Genomic DNA, 20,548 nt, shown 5'->3' with positions numbered 1-20,548 from the left:
AGAGCACTAACCTAGCATGCCTATATGACTCTTGTTTAGTCCCCATCACTGCCAAAAAATAATAGAAAACAAAAATTATACTTACTAATATGCCAGATGTACAAAAATGAATACGACTTAGTCCCTGCTCTCAAGTATTATGCTCTAGTGGGGAAGAAAGGAACCTAAGAATGATGTTTAGAAGTAGGTCAGATTGCCCAGCGACTCCAGAGGCTGGGACAGGAGAATTGCAAGTTCAGGGAAGTCTGGGCAAATTAGGGAAGCCCTGTCTCAAAATATGAAAAGGACTAGGGATGTACCTCTGTGATAAAGTGCCCCTGGGTTCATTCTAAGCAAAAATAAAAGAAAGAAATAGGACAGAGAGAAGGCTGTATAAGTAAAAAGGTTTGATGGCTCATAGAAGTTGAAAATTGAGGGCATTTAGCAATTACTTAAGTGGCATCTTAGCTCATCTCCAGGCTGTTTAAATTATGTGGGTAATGAAAGTTTTAGTTGGTTCTGCCTAATGTGTTTCCTCTTAGATGACCTGTATGTTCCTAGGAAAAATTTTACTTATCAGAATTAACTCAAGAAGAAATAGAAAACTCATGTAGGCTTATTAACACTAAAGAAATCAGTGGTCAGATAAATCTTACACAGAGTACTCCAGGCCCAGGTAGATTTTTAAGTAATCTCTGCCAAATATTCAAGAAATAGATAACTCCAGTTTTAGGTGAACTCTTCCAGAGAACAGGAAAATAAAAAACAGTTCCCATGACCTTGGTTCCAGAAATCACAAAAGGACAACACAAGAAACAAAAATTATAGACCAGTGTCTCTCATGAATATAAGTGCAAAGATGCTGGACCAGACATTAGTAAACTGATCTAGCATTATAAAAACAACAACAAAAAACCATGACCTAGTTCAGTTTATCTGAGGAATACAAATATTTTTTTGTTTTGTTTTGTTTTTGGGTGTTTTCTTGAGGGGCTGGGGTAGGGGAGTACCAGGGATTAAACCCAGAGGTGCTTGATCACTGAGCCACATCCCCCGCCCTTTTAATTTTTATTTTGAGACAGGGTCTCACAGAATTGCTGAGACTGACTTTGAACTTGTGATCCTCCTGCCTCAGCCTTCCGAGTTGCTGGGATTATAGGCATGTGCCACTGCACCTGGCTCACAAGCTTGTGTGTTTTGTTTGTTTTTTAGTATTTTTGATATTTGATGAAATTTATTTTATTTATTTATTTGTATGTGATACTGAGAATTGAACCCAGTGCCTCACAGATGCTAGGCAAGTACAATACCACTAAGCCACAACCCCAGCCCACAAGCTTGTTTTGATATTAGAAAATTAATATAATTTACCTTCCAACAGACCCAAAGAAAATCATATACTATTTTACTACAGGAGAACATTTGATAAACTTTAATTCCCATTTATGATTTTACATCATTTAGATTTATTTATTTTTTTAAGAGAGAGAGGAGAGAGAGAGAATTTTTTATTTATTTATTTTTTTAGTATTTATTTTTTAGTTTTCACTGGACACAGCATCTTTGTTTGTATGTGGTGCTGGGGATCGAACCCGGGCCGCGCGTATGCCAGGCGAGGACGCTACCACTTGAGCCACATCCCCAGCCCCATCATTTAGATTTAAATTAAATAAAAAGTATACATTGGAGGGATCCCTTTGGAAGACAGTTTGACATTGCCTGGTAAGGGTGTACATGCAGTACCCTGCAACCCAGCTGTTTTACCCATACTGTGCACTCTAGAGTAGTAGTTTTCAACTGTTAACTTACATCTTACAACCTGCTGCATGCTAAGGTTGAAGACAATTTAGTGGCAGTGTTAAAATAAAATAGTAGAAAATATCAGTATAGGGACAGGGGATGTAGCTTAGTGATAGAGCATTTGCCTAGCGAGTTCAAACCCTGTACCACAACAAACAAAGAAACAAACAAATAAATAATGTCCTGTTTTGGGGGGGATATCAGTGTACCTCAATGTAAAGGTACTAGTTTTAGAAACCTATTCTCATTCATATATCTTTTTTTTTTTTTAAATCAGAAGATCTGGCAACACATAAGACCATTTAATTTTTTTAATATATATATATTTTTTAAAGAGTGAGAGAGAGGGAGAGAGAGAGAGAATTTTAATATTTATTTTTTAGTATTTGGCGGACACAACATCTTTGTTTGTATGTGGAGCTGAGGATCGAACCCGGGCCGCGCGTATGCCAGGCGAGGACGCTACCACTTGAGCCACATCCCCAGCCCCTCATTCATATATCTTAATGTGTTATGTGTAGTGGGGGCTGTTTTTGACATTTTTTTTCCCCCTGTGGTAAATAGAGTTGAAAAGCCATTGTTTTAGAAAAAGTAAAAGAGTGTTTTGGTATTTTATTTTTATTTTTGGTACCAGGGATTGAAATCAGGGCACTCGACCACTGAGCCACATCCCCAGCCCTATTTTGTATTTTATTTAGAGACAGAGTCTCACTAAGTTGCCTAGCGCCTCGCTGTTGTTGAGGCTGGCTTTGAACTTGTCATCTTCCTGCCTCAGCCTCCCAAGCTGCTGATCCTGGCTAAAAGAGTTAATTATTTCATTAGAACTAAACACTGGAGCCAGGTGATTGCTGTCAATAGTAGAATGGATGAAGTGTGGCATGTGCCTGCAGAGGTATTTTACCTCACAGTGGAAATGAGCGCCTGCTGCAGGCACTGACTGCACATTGTAATGCTTAGGCATATATTCTTATCTGATATCTTTTGTTTGTTTGTTTGTTTGGTGGCGGGAGGTGCTGGGGATTTAACCCAGGGCAATTTACCACTGGACTACATCTCCAGTCTTTAAAAGAAAATTTGAGACAGGGTCTCACTAAGTTGCTTAGGGCCTCGCTAAATTGACAGCCATCAGTCTCCCTTCTGTCTGTGATTTTGACTACTCTGGGTACTTTATATGGGTAGTATCATGTGATATTTGTCCTTTTATATCTGCCTGCTTCACTTAACATGAAGTCTTCAAGTCCTCCATGTTATGCGTTTTCAACTCCACCCCTACAAAAAGTCCCAGCATATTGTTGTGTTGTGTTTTGGTACTGGAGTGGTTTACCACTAAGCCTCCCTCCCCCATTTAAAAAAATTTTTTTTTCAATAATTTTTTTTATAGATGGACACACACCTTTATTTTATTTGTTTATTTTTATGTGGTGCCATAGATCAAACCCAGTGCCTCACACATGCTAGGCAAGCTCTCTTCACAACCCCGGCTATGCTTCCTCTTTTTATTTCTTATTTTGACATGTAGTCTGGCTAAGTTGCTGAGGCTGGCTTTGAACTTGTGATCCTAATGCCTCAGCCTCAGAGTCACTGGGATTATAGGTATGTGCCACCTCATCCAGTTCGTGATTGGCCAGGGTAATATGGAGGACAGCACCACACCTTCAAGCAGGGGGAATTTATAGTATAGATTGTGTGCCTGCTGCACAGGTGATTTTTTTCAGATATTTTATGTGTATATCCCTTTATCTTTCAACAAGATTGCTCTGCTTTGATCCCCACCAGGAAGTTTGGAGACAGGAGAAGTGGCTGGTTTCCCTTTTTACCCTGGTTACAAATTCTTTTTTTTAAATTTTATTTTTAATAAGCTGTTGATGGACCTTTATTTATTTTTATGCAGTGCTGAGGATTGAACCCAGTGCCTCACACATGCTAGGCAAGCGATCTACCACTGAGCCACAACCACAGCCCCTGGTTATCACATTCTTTGAAGTCCTCATTGCCACCAGGAATAGCAAGCTTTCCTAGACACTGATCAGTGTTTAACCTGACAAACATATTTCAATTTTTTTTTTTTTTTTTGGTGTGTGTGTTATTGGGGAATTGAACCCAGGTGTACTCTACCTCTGAGCTATATCCCCTGCCCATTTTATTTTTTGAGGCAGGGTTGCCCTAAGTTGTCTAGCCTGGGCTCAAACTTGGCAATTCTCCTACCTCAGCCTCCGGAGAAGCTGGGATTACAGTGTGCTTCACTGCGCCTGACTAGGATTTCTTTCCCTTTTAGGGTAGAATACTATTCCATTGTATGTTCCACTTATGCATATTTCAATTTTGCTTTATCCATGTGTATTCATGGACCTTTATTTTCTTATTTATATGTGGTACTGAGAATCGAACCCAGTGCTTCGCATATGCTAGACAAGCGCTTTACCACTGAGCCACAATCCCAGCCCTATCCATGTGTTTGTGTGTGTGTGTGTATATATATATATATATATATATAATTACCTATGTGGATATACATTGGGATTATAGTCTTTCTTTCATAATAATTTGTCTTGGGAGATCTTTTCATCTCAATATGTGCCAAAATACTCACTTTTTAAAAAACTGGGTAATTAAATTCTGTAATTTAGATACAGCAGAATTTATCTACCGGTTCTCTCATTAACAAACACTTGTTTTGCAAGTTTTTGTGATTAAAAATCTCCTGTGCAGACATTTTTTTGGGGGGCAGGGTAGTACCAGGGATTGAACCCAGGGGTACTTTACCACTAAGCCACATCCCCTGCCCTTTAAAAAATTTTTTTTGAGGCAGGGTCTAAGTTGCTTAGGGCCACACTAAGTTGCAAAGACTGACTTTGATCTTGCTATTCTCCTATCTTAGTCTCCCAAATCACTGGGATTACAGGTGTGCACTACCCTGTCCGTCTTGTGCAGACCTTTTTGTACACATGGGTGTTTGGATGTTTGTGTTAGAAAGGAACCTGAAAATTAAATTGCTGAGTCAAAAACTTCTGTGTTTCCATATTTTTAAAAATCTATATTTTAGTTGTAAATGGACCTTTATTTTATTTATTATATGGTACTGAGACTCGAATCCACAATCCCAGCCCCATGTGTTTGCATATTTTAAAAAATATTTTTAATTTCTTTTTGTTTTAGGTGGACACAATGTCTTTATTTTATTTTTATGTGGTGCTGAGTATGGAACCAGTGCCTCACACGTGCTAGGCGAGCACTCTATGACTTGAGCCACAACCCCAGCCCTGTGTTTGTATATTTTACATTGATAAATTTTGCCAAATCCAGTATGTTTTTGAACTTTTCCTTCCTCTGTTTGCATTCTGCCTGTGCAATATCAGAAATACTTGCATAGGACATGCAGATTTATTTATAAGAAATGCAGGGTCAAAGTAGAAGTTGCCTTTAATTTTTTTAATCATGGAGACACCATTTCACTATACAGAACTGCTTATGCAAAGTAAAGTGCATTAAATTAATAAAAATTAATAAAAATATTAAATTAATAAAAATATTCATTTAATTGAAGCATCTGCGATGGAGATGCCCTTCTTAATTTAAACCCTTTTGTTATTCTTATTATTTCACTTATGCCTCCGAATGTTGAAGAGTGTTCTAACTTACATAATTTTGGAATGAGTTTTGGCCTTGTTCTTTTTATTTTTAATTTTAAGTAGAATAAAATAGCAAATTGCAGGAGAACTGGATGCTTAAAACTTAAGCTTCTTTGGAAAGTTATGAAGCTCTTCGGTTTGACTGTAGTGATGCCCAAACAATAATAAAGTTTGATATAATCTTTTGCAGTTTAAAAGATGTAAAAAAAAAAAGGTATTAGTTAAATCTTGTTAATAGTATAGTCATTAGGAATTTAGTGGGAGGGCTGGGGTTGTGGCTCAGGGGTAGAGCGCTTGTCTAGCACGTGTTCGATCCTCAGCACCACATAAAAATAAAATAAAAATAAAGGTATTGTGTTCAACTACTTCTAAAAAATAATAAAATATTTTTTTAAAAAAATAGAATTTAGTGGGAGAGGGCTGGGGATATAGCCCAGTTGGTAGAGTGCTTGCCTTGAATGCATAATGCCCTGGATCAGGTCCCCAGCACACCCCCCCACACACACACAGAATTTAGTGGGAGAAACACAGGAACAAAACATCATCAGTTTGACCCACCAGTGGAGGAAAAGAGGAGTGAAGCTCTTTCTAGAAGAAACAAGGCAGCATTCGTTTTTGCGGGTCACATTGCACTTTGCCAATAGCCTTCATCTCTGTTGTTTTCATGGTGTTGGGAATGGTTTCTCAGAATAACTGAGAAACGTTTAATTTAAATTAGTCTTAAACGCACATACGTTAGAATTCAGACTCTGCATATTTTGTTTTAATTGTGTTTCCTTTTTACCCCCAAAGCAAGTTAATGGTAAAATGTAATAACTATGACATAAGGATGTTCCCAGTAATATTGCCTCAGGATTGTGTTGTCTTAGGGTGCCTGTGTATGTGTATGAGGTTCGCTTTCTTGGAGGTCATGATCTTTCAACTTTTTCAGATTTTTTTGGTGGTAGTGCTTAGTACTGAACCCAGGACCTCATACATGTTATTTATTTATTTATTTATTTTTAAAAAGAGAGAGAGAATTTTTTTAATGTTTATTTTTTAGTTTTTGGCGGACACAGTATCTTTGTTTGTATGTGGTGCTGAGAATTGAACCCGGGCCACACGCATGCCAGGCGAGCACGCTACCACTTGAGCCACATCCCCAGCCCTCATACATGTTATTAATAATAAGCACATGCTCTATCTCTGAGCTACTTTCCCCCAGACCCTTGTTTAGGATTTTAAGTAAACGTCTTTTTACAAAATTATATTACTTGGATGGTAGTGTTTCTGTGTATTTGTGTTTTTTCATTTTTTTGGAAAATAAAGTTGTCAACACTGTGTCAGTCACCCTCCTCTCCCACCCCCAAAATTGCTGACCTGTGGAATTCAGAAGTCTGGAAATCATTGTGCTAAAGCCTTTTCCCAAGACTAAGAGAATCCTGGCATGCATTGGTTTTTCCATGGTCAGCCCATTTTGTCAGAGCAGACTTTTTCTGCAATAGTAGAAAAAGCCTAACATCTTAAAAATAATGATTTACATTTTGTTTGTAAATTTAAGTGTGTGGGCTTTTGTGTTTTGTTTTTGGGACATTCTATTTTTCCCAGACTGATCTCAAACTCATGGACTCCAGTAATCCTCCTGCCCTAACTTCCTGAATAGCTGAAGCTATAAGCATATGCTATCATACATGGCTTGTTTTTAAATTTATGAATTAAAAGTTCTTCTTCGGTTCCATTTTTACCATCTATTCCCTTGTTTTACTTAAGTTTTTGATCATCTGAACTCTCTGATTTTATTATTTCTTAATATGAAGTCTTAATTCTTATTTGTCAGAATAAGAATTAAGATTTGGGCTGTAGCTGGGCATGTTGGCATGTGCCTATAGTTTTAGCTATTTGGGAAGCTGAGGTAGAAGGCTAGACTGAGCAACTTAGCAAGATCCTACCTCAAAATTAAAAATAGAGCTAAGAATGTTTAAAACAAAATGGGTTGTCTTTTTGACTTTCAAACAAATTTCTAAAATTGTTCTTGTTAATTCATTCAGCATGCTACTGCTGAGTGCATAGATTGAGTGTCAGGTACTGGGTATAGAAAATGGAATTATTTTCTTGTGTGCCCTAATGAGAAGAAGAGGGGGAGGCAGCAAACAGCTGCAGTCTAGTAATTGATAGGATGTAGGCAGGTACTGAATATTTTGGGAGTAGGGAAGGAGAGGTATGATTTGCTTGAATTGAGCATTTCTGTAGCCCAGTGCAATTTTGAGTTTACTACTGTTATATTATAATTATTTGCATTTTTCTTGCTTTTCACAGTTTTCTTTCTTAAATAGTTATCTCTCTTCCCCTTTTCTCTTAACTGGGAATTGAATTCAGGGGTACTATACCATTGAGCTACATCTCAACCTTTAAAATTTTGAGACAGGATCTTGCCATGTTGCCCAGACTGACCTTGAACTTGTGATCCTCCTGCCTCAGTCTCAAGTTGCTGGAATTATAAGCATGTGCCACCATGCCTGGCTCAGTATCTCTTTTTTTCTTTTTTTAAACCGTTAGTACTTACTAACAACAGCAAATCCTTTGGATACTATATAGAGGTACAAGAGAGCAGCCCTAGGAACTGGTCCATTTCTGACAACTTTGCAAGTCATCAGTTGCTTTCATTTAATATCAGCCATTGTAAAGAATGGTAAGACAGTAGACAGATGGAAAATTTGGGAAATACTTTGTTTTTCTATTTCATTAAAAGGAGTCCTAATTGAGTAACACAGTGTTAACTATTAAAATAAAACTCCAGCTGACATCTGTTATTAAATTTGGAATGTTTTGTAGAAACAGCTCTGAATTTTGCATCTCAGAGTAGCTCACAGTTTTTTAATAGCTATAATAGTTATGCCAAATTTTTCTATTCCTAGACTTTGTCAAGACATTGACTGTACGAAACTAAGGAGTTTCTAGATTATGAGCTTTTTGTAAGGAGTTTCTAGATTGTGAGCTTTTGTTAATGTAGATAAAATATTTTTTTTTTTTATATTTTATTTATTTATTTTTTTTTTTAAGAAAGAGGAGAGGGAGAGAGAGAGAGAGAGAGAGAGAGAGAGAGAGAGAGAGAGAGAGAAATTTTTTAAATATTTATTTTTCAGTTATCGGCAGACACAACATCTTTGTTTGTATGTGGTGCTGAGGATTGAACCTGGGCCGCACACATGCCAGGCGAGCGCGCTACCACTTGAGCCACATCCCCAGCCCATAGATAAAATATTAAATAGTGTATACATGTGGTTAAAAACACCTGTTGAGTATAAAATGGTTTTTAGCTTTTGTCCAAAAGATAATTCTGTGAGTGGCAAAGAATATTAGTTTAAGAAATAGTAATTTTTTAAAATTCTCTTATCCTTCTACCTCTCTGTTCATTCCCTGAAGGCCTGTGTATTCATTAGTGCTCAGCCTACATGCCTGCCTCTGTGACTTCCTTATCCTAGTGGTACTTAAAGGCTGTTCTTTCCCTACCCGCTCAGGCTTCTTTTCGTACCATGGGTCATTTGTCATACAGTGTCTTGGGTTGACATATTTACTTATGCATGTGTCTTTACCCTTAGGGGATAATCTGTGAGAACAAATAGTGGCATATCCTTCTTTGTACCTTTCCTGGGATCCAAGCACAGTAGTTTTGCACACAGCAGATATTACATTTTTGAATGCATGAAGTAAGTTAGAATTTTATATTTGATCATTTTTTCACTTCCTATAATTTTCATTTGATTTGGTACAATGACGATGATAATAATGGTGGCATATTAATAAGGCTTATTATTTTAAATGAATCATATTATGAACTTCTGAAATTCCTCATTTGACAGTGTTTTATATTTTCAAAAGTAGCATTTTCTACTTTTTTATAGCCACTGAGGTGGGTAACTTCTTGATTTCATAATGGTATCTGTGTAAGTTTGCTGCTTTGTCTTTGAAGCCTCAGGAGTCCTCCTGCTGAGTAAGGGAAGTTCTGGGTGCTTCTGTTTAATCCAACTTCCTCTTTTTAAATTTTTTTTGTACCAGGGATTGAGCCTGGGACCCTTAACCACTGAGCCACATCTCGAGCCCTTTTTGTACTTTATTTAGAGAAGGGTCTCATTGAGTTGCTTAGGGCCTCGCTAAATTTCCAATGCTGGCTTTGAACTTGCAGTCCTCCTGCCTCAGCCTCCTGAGCCAATGAGATTACTGGTGTGCACCATCACACCTGGCTTTTTTTGTGTTGTTGTTGTTATAAGCAATTGAACCCAGGGGTGCTTTACCACTGAGCTATATCTCAAGCCATATGTAGGCATGTGTGGATATGTATATGTGTACACACACACACACACACATTTTTTAACAAGTTCTTACTAAATTGCCCAGGCTGGCCTTGAATTTGTAATCTTCCTGCCTTAGTTTCCCTAATTGCTGAGATTATGTTTTGAACCACTTCCCTAGCCAGCTCCTCATTCTGTATGTCTCAATGCTTCATTTTACTATCATCATGACTTTACTTTTTTTTTTTTTTTTTTTTTGGTGCTGGTATTGAATCCAATAGCACTTTTCCATTGAGCTATGTTTCTAGTTATTTTTATTTTTTATTTTGAGACAGGGTCTCACTACATGACTGAAGCAGGCATATACCACCATGCCCAGATCCTTGTTTCGTTACCCCCCCCCAAAAAAAAAAAAACCTTTGAAATTGTAAAGAGTAAACCTGATGCATTTTAAATCTTCAGCTTCCTTGTAGGTAAATTAGGTGAATTCCAGCTTTTATAAAGACCTGTTTGCTCCAGGGGATTATCTAGATGTATAGCAGCCAAAGACACAGATTAATCACATTATGCACGAAACCCCACAATGACTTTTATATGTATGATGAAGTAATTCAGTTCCCATCTTTCACATGTATGTATATTAATGAATGTGATTTTTGTGAAACCATTTAAACTTTGTCACTCTTTGCATTGTATTAGGTCTTCTCATTTTCCCCAGAGTGATGGAGTTTGGGAAAACACAAACTGAAGTTAACTTAATGGGATCCAAACTCCTTTAGGGCAGAGACCATTCAGAGGAGCACAAAGTTTATAGACATTTCAATCTTGGATTTCTTTCTTCTTCCTACCCTCCTTCCTTTCCTTTCCCTCCCTCCCTCCCTCCCTCCCTCCCTCCCTCCCTCCCTCCCTCCCTTCCTTCCTTCCTACCAGGGATTGAACTCAGGGTCACTCAACCACTGAACCACATCTCCAGCCTTATTTTGTATTTTATTTAGAGACAGGGTCTCACTGAGCTGCTTAGTGCCTTGCTTTGCTGAGGCTGGCTTTGAACTCACCATCCTCCTGAGCAGCTGGAATTACAGGTGTGCGCCCTAGTGCCCTGCTTCTATCTTGGATTTCTTTAAGTTGCTTAACTCTCATAGGCTGTGAGTTCCCTGCAGTAAACTATATCATATCTTGATATGTGCTGTCTTTACAGAATCATTATGAATAAGGTAAGAACTTTTCCTTTTTTAAGGATAGAGGGTTTTCCTTTCTTGCTGTATGACATACCCTAAGTCACACAGCATTAATGCTACAAGCAGTAACTACGTCTAACAGTCTCAAAGTCGCGCGCGCGCGCGCGCGTGTGTGTGTGTGTGTGTGTGTGTGTACACCAGGGATTGAACTCAGGGCATTTGACCATTGTGCCACATCCCTAGCCCTATTTTGTATTTTATTTAGAGACACGTTCTCACAGATTTGCTTAATGCTTCACTTTGCTGAGATGGCTTTGAACTTGCAGTCCTCCTGCCTTAGCCTCCCAAGCCACTGGAACTATAGGTGTGTGCCACTGTGCCCAGCTCAAATTCTTAATTTGAATTTTTACCTCAGAAGGCAGAGGGTTTGGATTTTAGAAAGTGATTTTGGGATAGGAATGTGTCTTAGTGGTAGAGCACTTACCTAGCATATGTGAAGCCCTGGGTTTACTCCAAAGCACCCAAACAGAAAGAAAAACACATTTGTATTTAAATGGATTTGATATAATAGTTTTTTAGGGGAAAAAAATTCTCTTGCTGGTCATAGTGGCATATGTCTATAATCCCATGGCTCGGGAAGCTGAGGCAGGAAGATTACAAATTTGAAGCCAGCCTCAGCAACTTAGTGAGGCCCTAAGCTACTTAGACCCTGTCTCAAAATAAAAAAATAAAAAGGTTTGGGGATGAGGCTCAGGATATGAGTGCCCCTGGGTAAATCCCTAATAACCCTACTGCGGGGTTTCTGTTCTCTCGACTCAAAGGCTCAGGGATTACTCCAATTGAACTGGGCTAACTGGGCAGCACAAAATAACCACCAAGAGACACAAATACCTTTTTCTTTGGGGTCGCTGTGACGGCTCCTCTGACCTTAAGGGTCTGCAGGAAGAGAGCGAGAGCACGCACTGACCCCTTTTATTGAGGAGAAGCTATTCAAATGAGGCAAGGGGTCAGGTTTCAGGGGGCTGAGTCTATCTTCATGATGTCCACTGTCAGCAGGTTGACTGACACCTGGGTAGGCCACACCCAAGGGCACAGTAAGAGAAGGGGACACACACAAGGCACTTCCATGGAAGATTCTATCCTAAACAGGGCAAGGGGTTATATTACAAAGGAAGAGGTGAGCGTAGCTTCACCCATGGAGCTGTAGCAAGACACACCCATGCACGAGACACCGACCCTCGAACCCAAGAAAGGTGGGGAAAACTCTGCCACGTTTCTGTGACTGAGCACCTCAAAACACAGCCAGGGAGTGTGACTGGGTATAAGGTTGGTCTCCCACACCCTATCCCACCCCCCCAAAAAAAAATTCTGGGCCAATTAAATGATTTCTAAAACACTTTCTTTTTTGACCTGGCAGTGGGTGACTGGGTGTGGCTTATGAGCCTGGCAACAGACTCTCAGGCCAGTGTACACCTTAAAAGGTCAGAATTTGCCAGGTACTGTGGTACGTGCCCAATGACTCAGGAAGCTACGGCAGGAGGACTACAAGTTTGAGGCCAGCCTCAGCACTTTAGCAAGGCCCTAAGCAACTTGGCAAGACCCTGTCTCAAAAATAGAAAGGGCTGGGGATGTAGCTTAGTGGTGGAGTGCCCCAGGGTTCAATCCCCAGTGCCCCCCAAAAAGAAGAAAGAGTTTAGAATTTGCCAGGCATGATGGCTTATACCTAATCCCGGCTACTCAAGAAGCTGAGACCTGAAGATCCCAAGTTCAGGGCCCACTTGTGCATCTTAATATAAACCCTGTTTTAAATATTTTTAAAAAGGGGCTAGGGATGTAGTTCAGAGGTAGCATGCTCTGGATTCAACCTCTAGTACTTGGGGGAGGGGAAGTCAGAATTCAAGGACCAGAGATATATACTAATAATGACCAATAAAATATCTTGACAGCATCCAGTGACATATATGGGTTGGGTCTGCTATTTCCTGAGAAATGATATAATTTCTCACCATAAAGGTGTTCTGAGTAGAAATGCCTATAAACTTTGTGCTCATCTGAATGGTCTCTGCCTTCAAGCAGGTTGGATCCTATTAGGTTAACTTCAGTTTGTATTTTTCCTGAAATTATCACTTTGAGTAAAATGGAAAGACCTAATATAAATGTAAAGAGATTTCTTTGGGCTGGGGATGTGGCTCAAGCGGTATCGCGCTGGCCTGGCATGCGTGCGGCCCGGGTTCGATCCTCAGTACCACATACAAACAAAGATGTTGTGTCTGCCGATAACTAAAAAATAAATATTAAAATTCTCTCTCCCTCTCTCACTCTCTCTTTAAAAAGAGAGAGATTTCTTTTAAACATTTGGTAAAAATCACATTCATTGAGTTAATGCACATACACGTGAAACATTTTGTAGGGCTTCTTTTGGCATGAAAACAAGAAAAACTCAGCTTCAGAATGCCTTTGTGTCCTCGGGGAGTATAAGTGATGGTTTCATAACCTCATCATGGAAGTGAAAATGAAGGGCTGTGCAGATTGGCACTGGGCATGCAATTACTGAGGAATTTCATGTGAGCCCACTCCTGGTGTTCTACTGGGCATCTGTGCCAGGGTCAAGCTAGCAAAAATGCCTTCAAGGGTCTGAGACTTGATGTTTTTGTGGACAGAGAAATGGTTTAGTGGATGCCTTTGTTGAGACTTGCCAATTGTACTTTTAGAAAATTTGGAAGAGGAGTAGATTGGTTTGTTGAATCAAACAGATTTATTTTGCTTGGGAAAAATAGTAACATAAATGACCTTTATAGTCTCCATTGGTTCAATTTGTTCTGAAGCAGACCTTCTAAGGCTCATAGTCTCTCAGAATGTCTTGCAAAGTAACCAGGCAGCTGATGCACGCCTGTAATCCCAGCAAATTGGGAGGCTAAGGCAGGAGGATGGCAAGTTCAAGGCCAGCCTGGGCAACGTTAGTGAGACCCTGTCTCAAAATTCAGAAAGGCCTGGGATGTAGCTCAGTGGTTTAGTGTCTCTGGGTTCAACCTCCAGTTTCTCTCTTTGTCTCATGTCCACATACATGAGAATGTTGTACAAGGGAATGGCTGTCTATAATTTAAATGTGAATGAAGTAGTCAAACTCAAGAAGTCTATTTCTTTGGACTCAGTGATTTTAGAGCAGAAGGGAGTTAATAAAGAAAGTAAATAAATTAGGGAAATGGCCAATAGGAAGTGATAATATGCAGGGGAACAAAAAATTGTGATTTTTTTTCCTTTGCCAGAAAAACATTTCTGATTTTTATTTTTTCACATGACTATACCCTCTTTTAATACAGGAGTTAAGGCTGGAAATGGAGCTGTCTATTCATTGAAATACAGCTCACTGAAATCAGGTTGGAAAAGACCTGAGATCCTATATCTAACATAGTTGAAAGCAAATTAATTATGATACTCTTGTTTTGGGTTGGGGGCTGGGAGGAGGGAAATGATTTCCTTTGGTTGCCACTGCCTCTGCACCACAGCACCAGGAGGATTTAATCCGCTCTACTAACCCAGGAACTGCCAGTTCCCCATTATCACCAAGATCCTAGCAGCCAGGTTGTTAGATGCATTTGCGGCATTGTGAGCTAATTCAGTAGATAAACAATTTTTGGAAACGGTGAGTGTTGATTCATGTTTCCATTTTTCTTAATTGATCATTCTTCCAGTTTTCAAAGATGTGCATAACTAGTATATGAATTAAGGAGTGGTAGAGATGAGGTGAGAGTTTCCTGTCCCCTCTCTTGCCCTCCCCCTCACCTTTTTTGTTGTGGTTGTTCTAATCAGATATACATGACAGCAGAATGTATTCATTGTACACAAATGGAGCACAGTTTTCACTTCTGGTTGTAGGGTCACACCATTTGTGCAATCATTCATGTACCTAGGGTAGTGATGTCCATCCCATTCCACCATTTTTCCTACCCCATGCCCTATCCCCAGCTCTCCCTCCCCTTTACTCAATCCAAAATTGCTCCACTCATCTCTCACCCCCATTATGGATTAGCATTCACTTATCAGAGAAAACATTCAGCCTTTGATTTTTGGGGATTGGCTTACTTTGCTAAGCATGATATTCTCTAATCCATCCATTTACCTTCAAATGCCATAATAATAATTTTATTCTCTTTTAATGCTGAGTAATATTCTTCTGTGTGTGTGTGTGTGTGTGTGTGTGTGCGCGCGCACGCGCGCGCGCACATTTTACAGTTTCTTTATCCATTCATCTATTGAAGGGTCCCCCTTAACTTTTGCAACATTTCAGATCTTTCTCAAAGTCCCAAAGTATATTTTCTTCCTATTATTCTTTTTATCAGTGCTAGAGAGAATGCTGGATGTTTGTAAGATAGAGTGGCATAGTGAACCATCTGGGTAGATGTGTGTGGAACAAAGCAAGTAAATATATTATAGAGAAATAAAATTATCTCAGATGTCTCTTCAAGAAAGGGCTGGCATGCTGGACATGGTGGCACTAGCCTATAATTCCAGCTGCTTGAGAGGCTGAGGCAGGAGAATTGCAAGTTCAAAGCTAGCCTCAGCCTCTTAGTGAGGCCCTAAGCAACTCAGAGAGACCCTAAAGGCTAGGGATGTGGCTCAGTGGTTAAGCACCCTGGGCTCAATTCTCAGTACGAGGGTGTGGCGGGGTGTGTGGGGGTGTGTGAGCTGGCTGGCTGGCTGCCTGCAAAGGAGTGTAGCTGCCCCTGTTAGCAGCTTCAAGGTCTACCCCTTGGAGCCAAGGTCATGCTCTTCCTAGAGGGGTCCCAACCAGTGGCTGAGCAAAGCAGTGATGTAAGAACTTCTCCCTGTCCCCTTATATTGTGTTCCTTTAACTGGCCATCTGTACTAGCTTTCACAGGCTTTGGCAGTCTGTAATCTAATGTCGTTCCCCCCCAGTCCTGCTTCTTTCTCTCACAGAAGTTACTCATCAGTCAACCTTTTTCATTCTTAATAATGTTTAGTATCTGCTTCCTGAAGAATCTAACTTGGGACACAGTTCTTACGTAAGTCACCCTGTTTCCTTAATTTTACCCTTTTTATAAAACCGCAGTCCTTGTCTGCAAAAGCTTTGCATGCATCAGTGGTTTTCTCTATACATTTATGGTCTTTTCAGAAAATTTAAGGAATACAGATAAGTACAAAGAGGAAAATATTAAAATTATCTGTTATCTCCACTAGAGGTAACTACTGATGATAGCTTTTTTTGGTAAACTTCAGAAAAGTGCATAAGTACTCAGTTCAGTGAATCTTTCATGAACAGAACATATCTGTGTAACTAGTACCCAGTCAGGAAAACAGAACTTTACTAACATTTTAGGAGCTTCCCATTTGCTCGCCACTGTCCTCATTTGTAATATAAGTAAAATTTAAAACTTGACATAAGTATAATCAGGTAGTATATGTAATAACGTCATCTTTTGCTCAGTATTATGTCTGCAAGATATATCTGTGTGTATGTACTCTTCATTCTTGGCTGTATAATATTCCACTGTGCGAATGTACCACCATTTATCTTTTCTGGACATTTGGGTTGTTTCAGTTTTCATTCCCTGGATCTGTTATGATGTTTTCTGTGGTAAACGTTATATTATCACATAATTATATGTAATAATTATAGCTAATTATTCTGGGAGCATTTATTATGCTCTTAAGTGACTTGTCTTTATGTAAAAGCCAGAAAAAAAAGTTTTGTTTTGCTTTTGCAGTGCTGAGAATCAAACCAAGTTTTGTACGTGCCAGACAAGCTTTCTTGTCACTGAGCTATGACCCCACCCCCAAAAATGGTATTCTTAACTCATATCCTCAGAATTTTATTACTCTTTGCAGGACCCAGAGTTAGTTTTTCCTTTAAGTTCAAGATCTTGGATCATTGTTACTGGCCAATGGAAGCTAGCTGTTATTCTCTTTGTTGTCTGTGTCGGATTTTTTGAGTTAAAGGAATTAGTTTTCCAGTTTTAAGATTATACCAGAACTTGGCTGCCTTCCTGGTTTCCACTGTGTGTGTGGGTATAATCAGATCCTTTGTAGGTGGGCTTGGGTCTTGAGCTCCTCCTGTTAGATTAAGGTGCCTCACAACTACTGTGGGGGAAGTGCTGAAGAGAAGAGGGAGGAAATCTGAACAGCCTGAGTCCTGGGCTGCTGCTAACAGTCTGCAGGATGTTTGTTTCTTGTCTACTCCAGCTGTCAAGTGGAATGTCATGGCCAGCTCCTCGGACAGTGAAGATGACAGTTTCATGGCTGTGGACCAAGAAGAAACTGTGCTGGAAGGGACAATGGAGCAAGACGAGGACCCCCACCCAGTACTGGATGTCGAGGAGCCTAGACATGACAGGTCCATGTCTGAGCTGCCAGAAGAGGTCTTGGAGTATATCCTGTCCTTTCTCTCACCGTATCAGGAACATAAAACCGCAGCCCTTGTCTGCAAACAGTGGTATCGACTTATCAAAGGTACTGTGAAGGCAAAAGCTTTATTAATAAACCCTTTCAAATTGTGTTCAATGATTAATTTTTAGATTCCCAACTTCCTTTTCTCCCTTAAATGTATTATGATTATAAAATTTAGTATAAGACAACCCATTTTCCTTTTTTTTATTTTGGTTGGTTTTATGCATAGCTTGAATATATAGTATTTAAAATGAAGATTTACAGTTTAAAAATGAGGATTCTTTTTAAAAGCTTCATATTCTTTTTTTTTTTTTTTTTTTTTTTTGGTACCAGGGATTGAACTCAGGGTCCCTCAACCACTGAGCCACATCTCTAGTTCTCAGGGTCTGAGTTGCTTAGCACCTTGCTTTTGCTGAGGCTGGCTTTGAACTCAAGATCCTCCTGAGCCTCTGGGATTACAGGTGTACACCACCACACCTAGCTCTAAAAGCTTCATATTCCTAAAGGTGATTTGGAAAAAGTTCTGTTGTACTTGAATAGGTAATGCAGGCATGGATATGAGAGAACTATAAGAGCTAACATGAATATTGCTCTTACTGTGTGTCAAGCACTATTGTAATTGCTCTCGTCTCACAACAAACTACAATAGAATGTACTTAATTTTATAGATGAGGAAACTGAGGAGGGCAGTAACTAACCAAATCAAGGTCACACAAGTAGTAAATGAAGGATCGAAGATTCATATTCAGTCATTTTGGCTGTAGAATCCTTGCTCTTAACTAGGATATATATATACATACACACACACACACAATCTCTCAAAGTAGCTTATTTTAGCAAAACGTGATCATGAAAGAATTTACTACTTAATTTTTCTTTAAGAAGCACAGGCCCTCTGTGTATTTTTTACTTTTTTCTTTTTGTAGATTTTTCTTCTTGTAGATTGAACTCATGGCCTAGTGCATGCTAGGCAAGTGCTTTAGTACTGAACTACTACATCTCTAGCCCTTTTTAAATTTGAGACCGAGTCTTGCTAAGTTGCCCAGGCTGGCCTCACACTTGCAATCCTCTTGCTTTACCTTCCTGAAGAGCTGGGATTTCAGGCATGTACTGCCATGCTCAGCTAGGTGGGTTCACGCTTAACAATGTGCATTCTATGAGTTTGACCAAATGTACAATGTGCATCCACTACTATAGTACCACATAGTAATGTCACTGTCCTAGAACTCCTCTGTGCTTTGCCTAGTCATCCTTCCCTTTCCCCAATCCCTGCAACTACTGATCTTTCTTCTGTCTCCATTGTTTTGCCTTATTCCAGAATGTCATAGCCTTTCAAATTGGTTTTTTCACTTAGTAATAAGAATTTCTGTTTTCTCTATGTCTGTTCATGGTTTGTTAGCTCATTTCTTATTAGTGAAGAGTAATAATCCATTTTCTGAATGAACCATAGTTCATTTATTCATTCACCACTAAAGGACATCTTCCCTGCTTCCCAAATTTGGTCATTGTGAATAAAGCCATTCCTACCATCCATGGGCAGGTGCTCCTATAGACGCAAGTGTTCAGCTCCTTTGGGTAAATACCAAGGAACACAGTTGCTAGGTAATATGGTAAGAATTTGTTCAGTTACATAAGAAGCCACCACACTGTTTTCTGAAGTGGCTGTACCATTTTCCATTACCACCAGCAACAGATAACAGTTCCTATTACACATCCTCAACACCATATTTAGTTGTCATTGTTTTGGAATTTCCCCATTAAAATAGGCTTATAGTAGTTTGTCATTTTAATTTACAGTTATCTGATGATAAATTTTATGGAGCATCTTTTCATATGCTTATTTGTCACCCATATATCTTTGGTTAGGTGGCTGTTAAAGTCTTTGACCCATTTTTAAAAATTGGACTTTATTTATTTGTTTGTTTATTTATTTAATTTTTTTTTAAAGAGAGAGTGAGAGAGGAGAGAGAGAGAGAGAGAGAATTTTTAATATTTGTTTTTTAGTTCTCGGCGGACACAACATCTTTGTTGGTATGTGGTGCTGAGGATCGAACCCGGGCCGCACGCATGCCAGGCGAGCGCGCTACCGCTTGAGCCACATCCCCAGCCCAGCCACATCCCCAGCCCTATTTGTTTATTTATTTTGTGGTGCTGGGATTGAACCCAGGGCCTTGTGCATGCAAGGCAAGCACTCTATCAACTGAGCTCTATCCCCAACCCATTATTTTTTAAAAAAATATTTTTTTAGTTGTGAATGCACACAATATCTATACTTATTTTTTTTGTGGTGCTGAGGATAGAACCCAGTGCCTCACACAAGTGAGGTAAGTGTTCTACCATTGAGCTACAGCCCCAGCCACCATGTTTTGTTTTGTTTTTTAATGAGTTCTTGGACTGGAGTTGTGGTTCAGTGGTAGAGTACTTGCCTAGCATGTGTGAGGTGCTGGGTTTGATCCTCAGCATCACGTAAAGAAAATAAGCAAACAAATAAAATAAAGGTATTGTGCCCGACTATAACTAAAATATATATATATATATAAAGAGTTCTGTATATGTTTTAGATAATATACCTTTATCAGATAAGTCTTTTGCACATATTTTTTCCCACTCTACAGCCTATTCTTTCATTCTCTACAGTATTTTTAGGAGAATAGAAAATTATAATTTGGGGGTTTCACTAGGAATTGGACCCAGGGGTGCTTTGCCACAGAGCTACTTAGATCTTCAACCCTTTTTATTTTTTATTTTGGGACAGGGTCTTACTAATTGACTCTGGGTGTCCTCGAACTTGGGATCCTACTATCTTAGCCTCCCAAGTTGCTGGGATTATAGGGATGTGTCACTGCACCCATGCAGAAATTTCAGTGAGATCCAGTTTATCAATTCTTTCTTTCATGATTTTTGCCTTTGGTGTTGTATCTAAAAAGTCATCTCCAAATCTAGGGTCATCTAGGTTTTCTGTTACCTTCAATGAGTTTTATAGTTTTGCATTTTACTTTTGGGTCTCTTCATTTTGAGTTAGTTTTGAAGGTATTCTGCTTTCCTTTTTCTGAATAGATAAGCTCAGTTCAGCACCATTTGTTGTAAAAGGCTTTTTCCTCCATTTTCTTGGCTTTGCTCCCTAGTTAAAGATGGTGTTTAACCGGTACGGTGGTGCACACCGGTAATCCCAGCTGCTTGGGAGGCTGAGGCAGGAGGATTGCAAGTTCAAAGCCAGCCTCAGCAAAAGTGAGGGGCTAAGCAACTCAGTGAGACCCTGTCTCTAAATAAAATACAAAATAGGGCTGGA

General features: G+C 39.3%; 1 protein-coding gene across 5 annotated transcripts in view; it reads left to right on the top strand.

Annotated features, from left to right (window-relative positions):
• The window catches only part of Fbxo42 (F-box protein 42), a 77,601-nt gene that overhangs the window by 19,982 nt on the left and 37,071 nt on the right, over positions 1–20,548 (top strand). For 3 of the 5 annotated variants that reach the window (XM_026400779.2, XM_077791189.1, XM_077791190.1), the window contains one exon: positions 17,056–17,322. In XM_026400779.2, coding sequence (XP_026256564.1) covers positions 17,073–17,322 — 250 coding nt within the window. In that variant the 5' untranslated portion in view covers positions 17,056–17,072. Of the gene's footprint in view, positions 1–17,030; positions 17,323–20,548 lie in introns of all 5 variants that reach the window. The other 2 variants (XM_026400781.2, XM_026400780.2) reach the window with 1 other exon arrangement.

The sequence above is a fragment of the Urocitellus parryii genome, chromosome 11, assembly GCF_045843805.1.
Source record: "Urocitellus parryii isolate mUroPar1 chromosome 11, mUroPar1.hap1, whole genome shotgun sequence".
NCBI lineage: Eukaryota > Metazoa > Chordata > Mammalia > Rodentia > Sciuridae > Urocitellus > Urocitellus parryii.
Note: the sequence above shows the minus strand (reverse complement) of the source record. Positions and strands in the feature narration are given on the sequence as shown.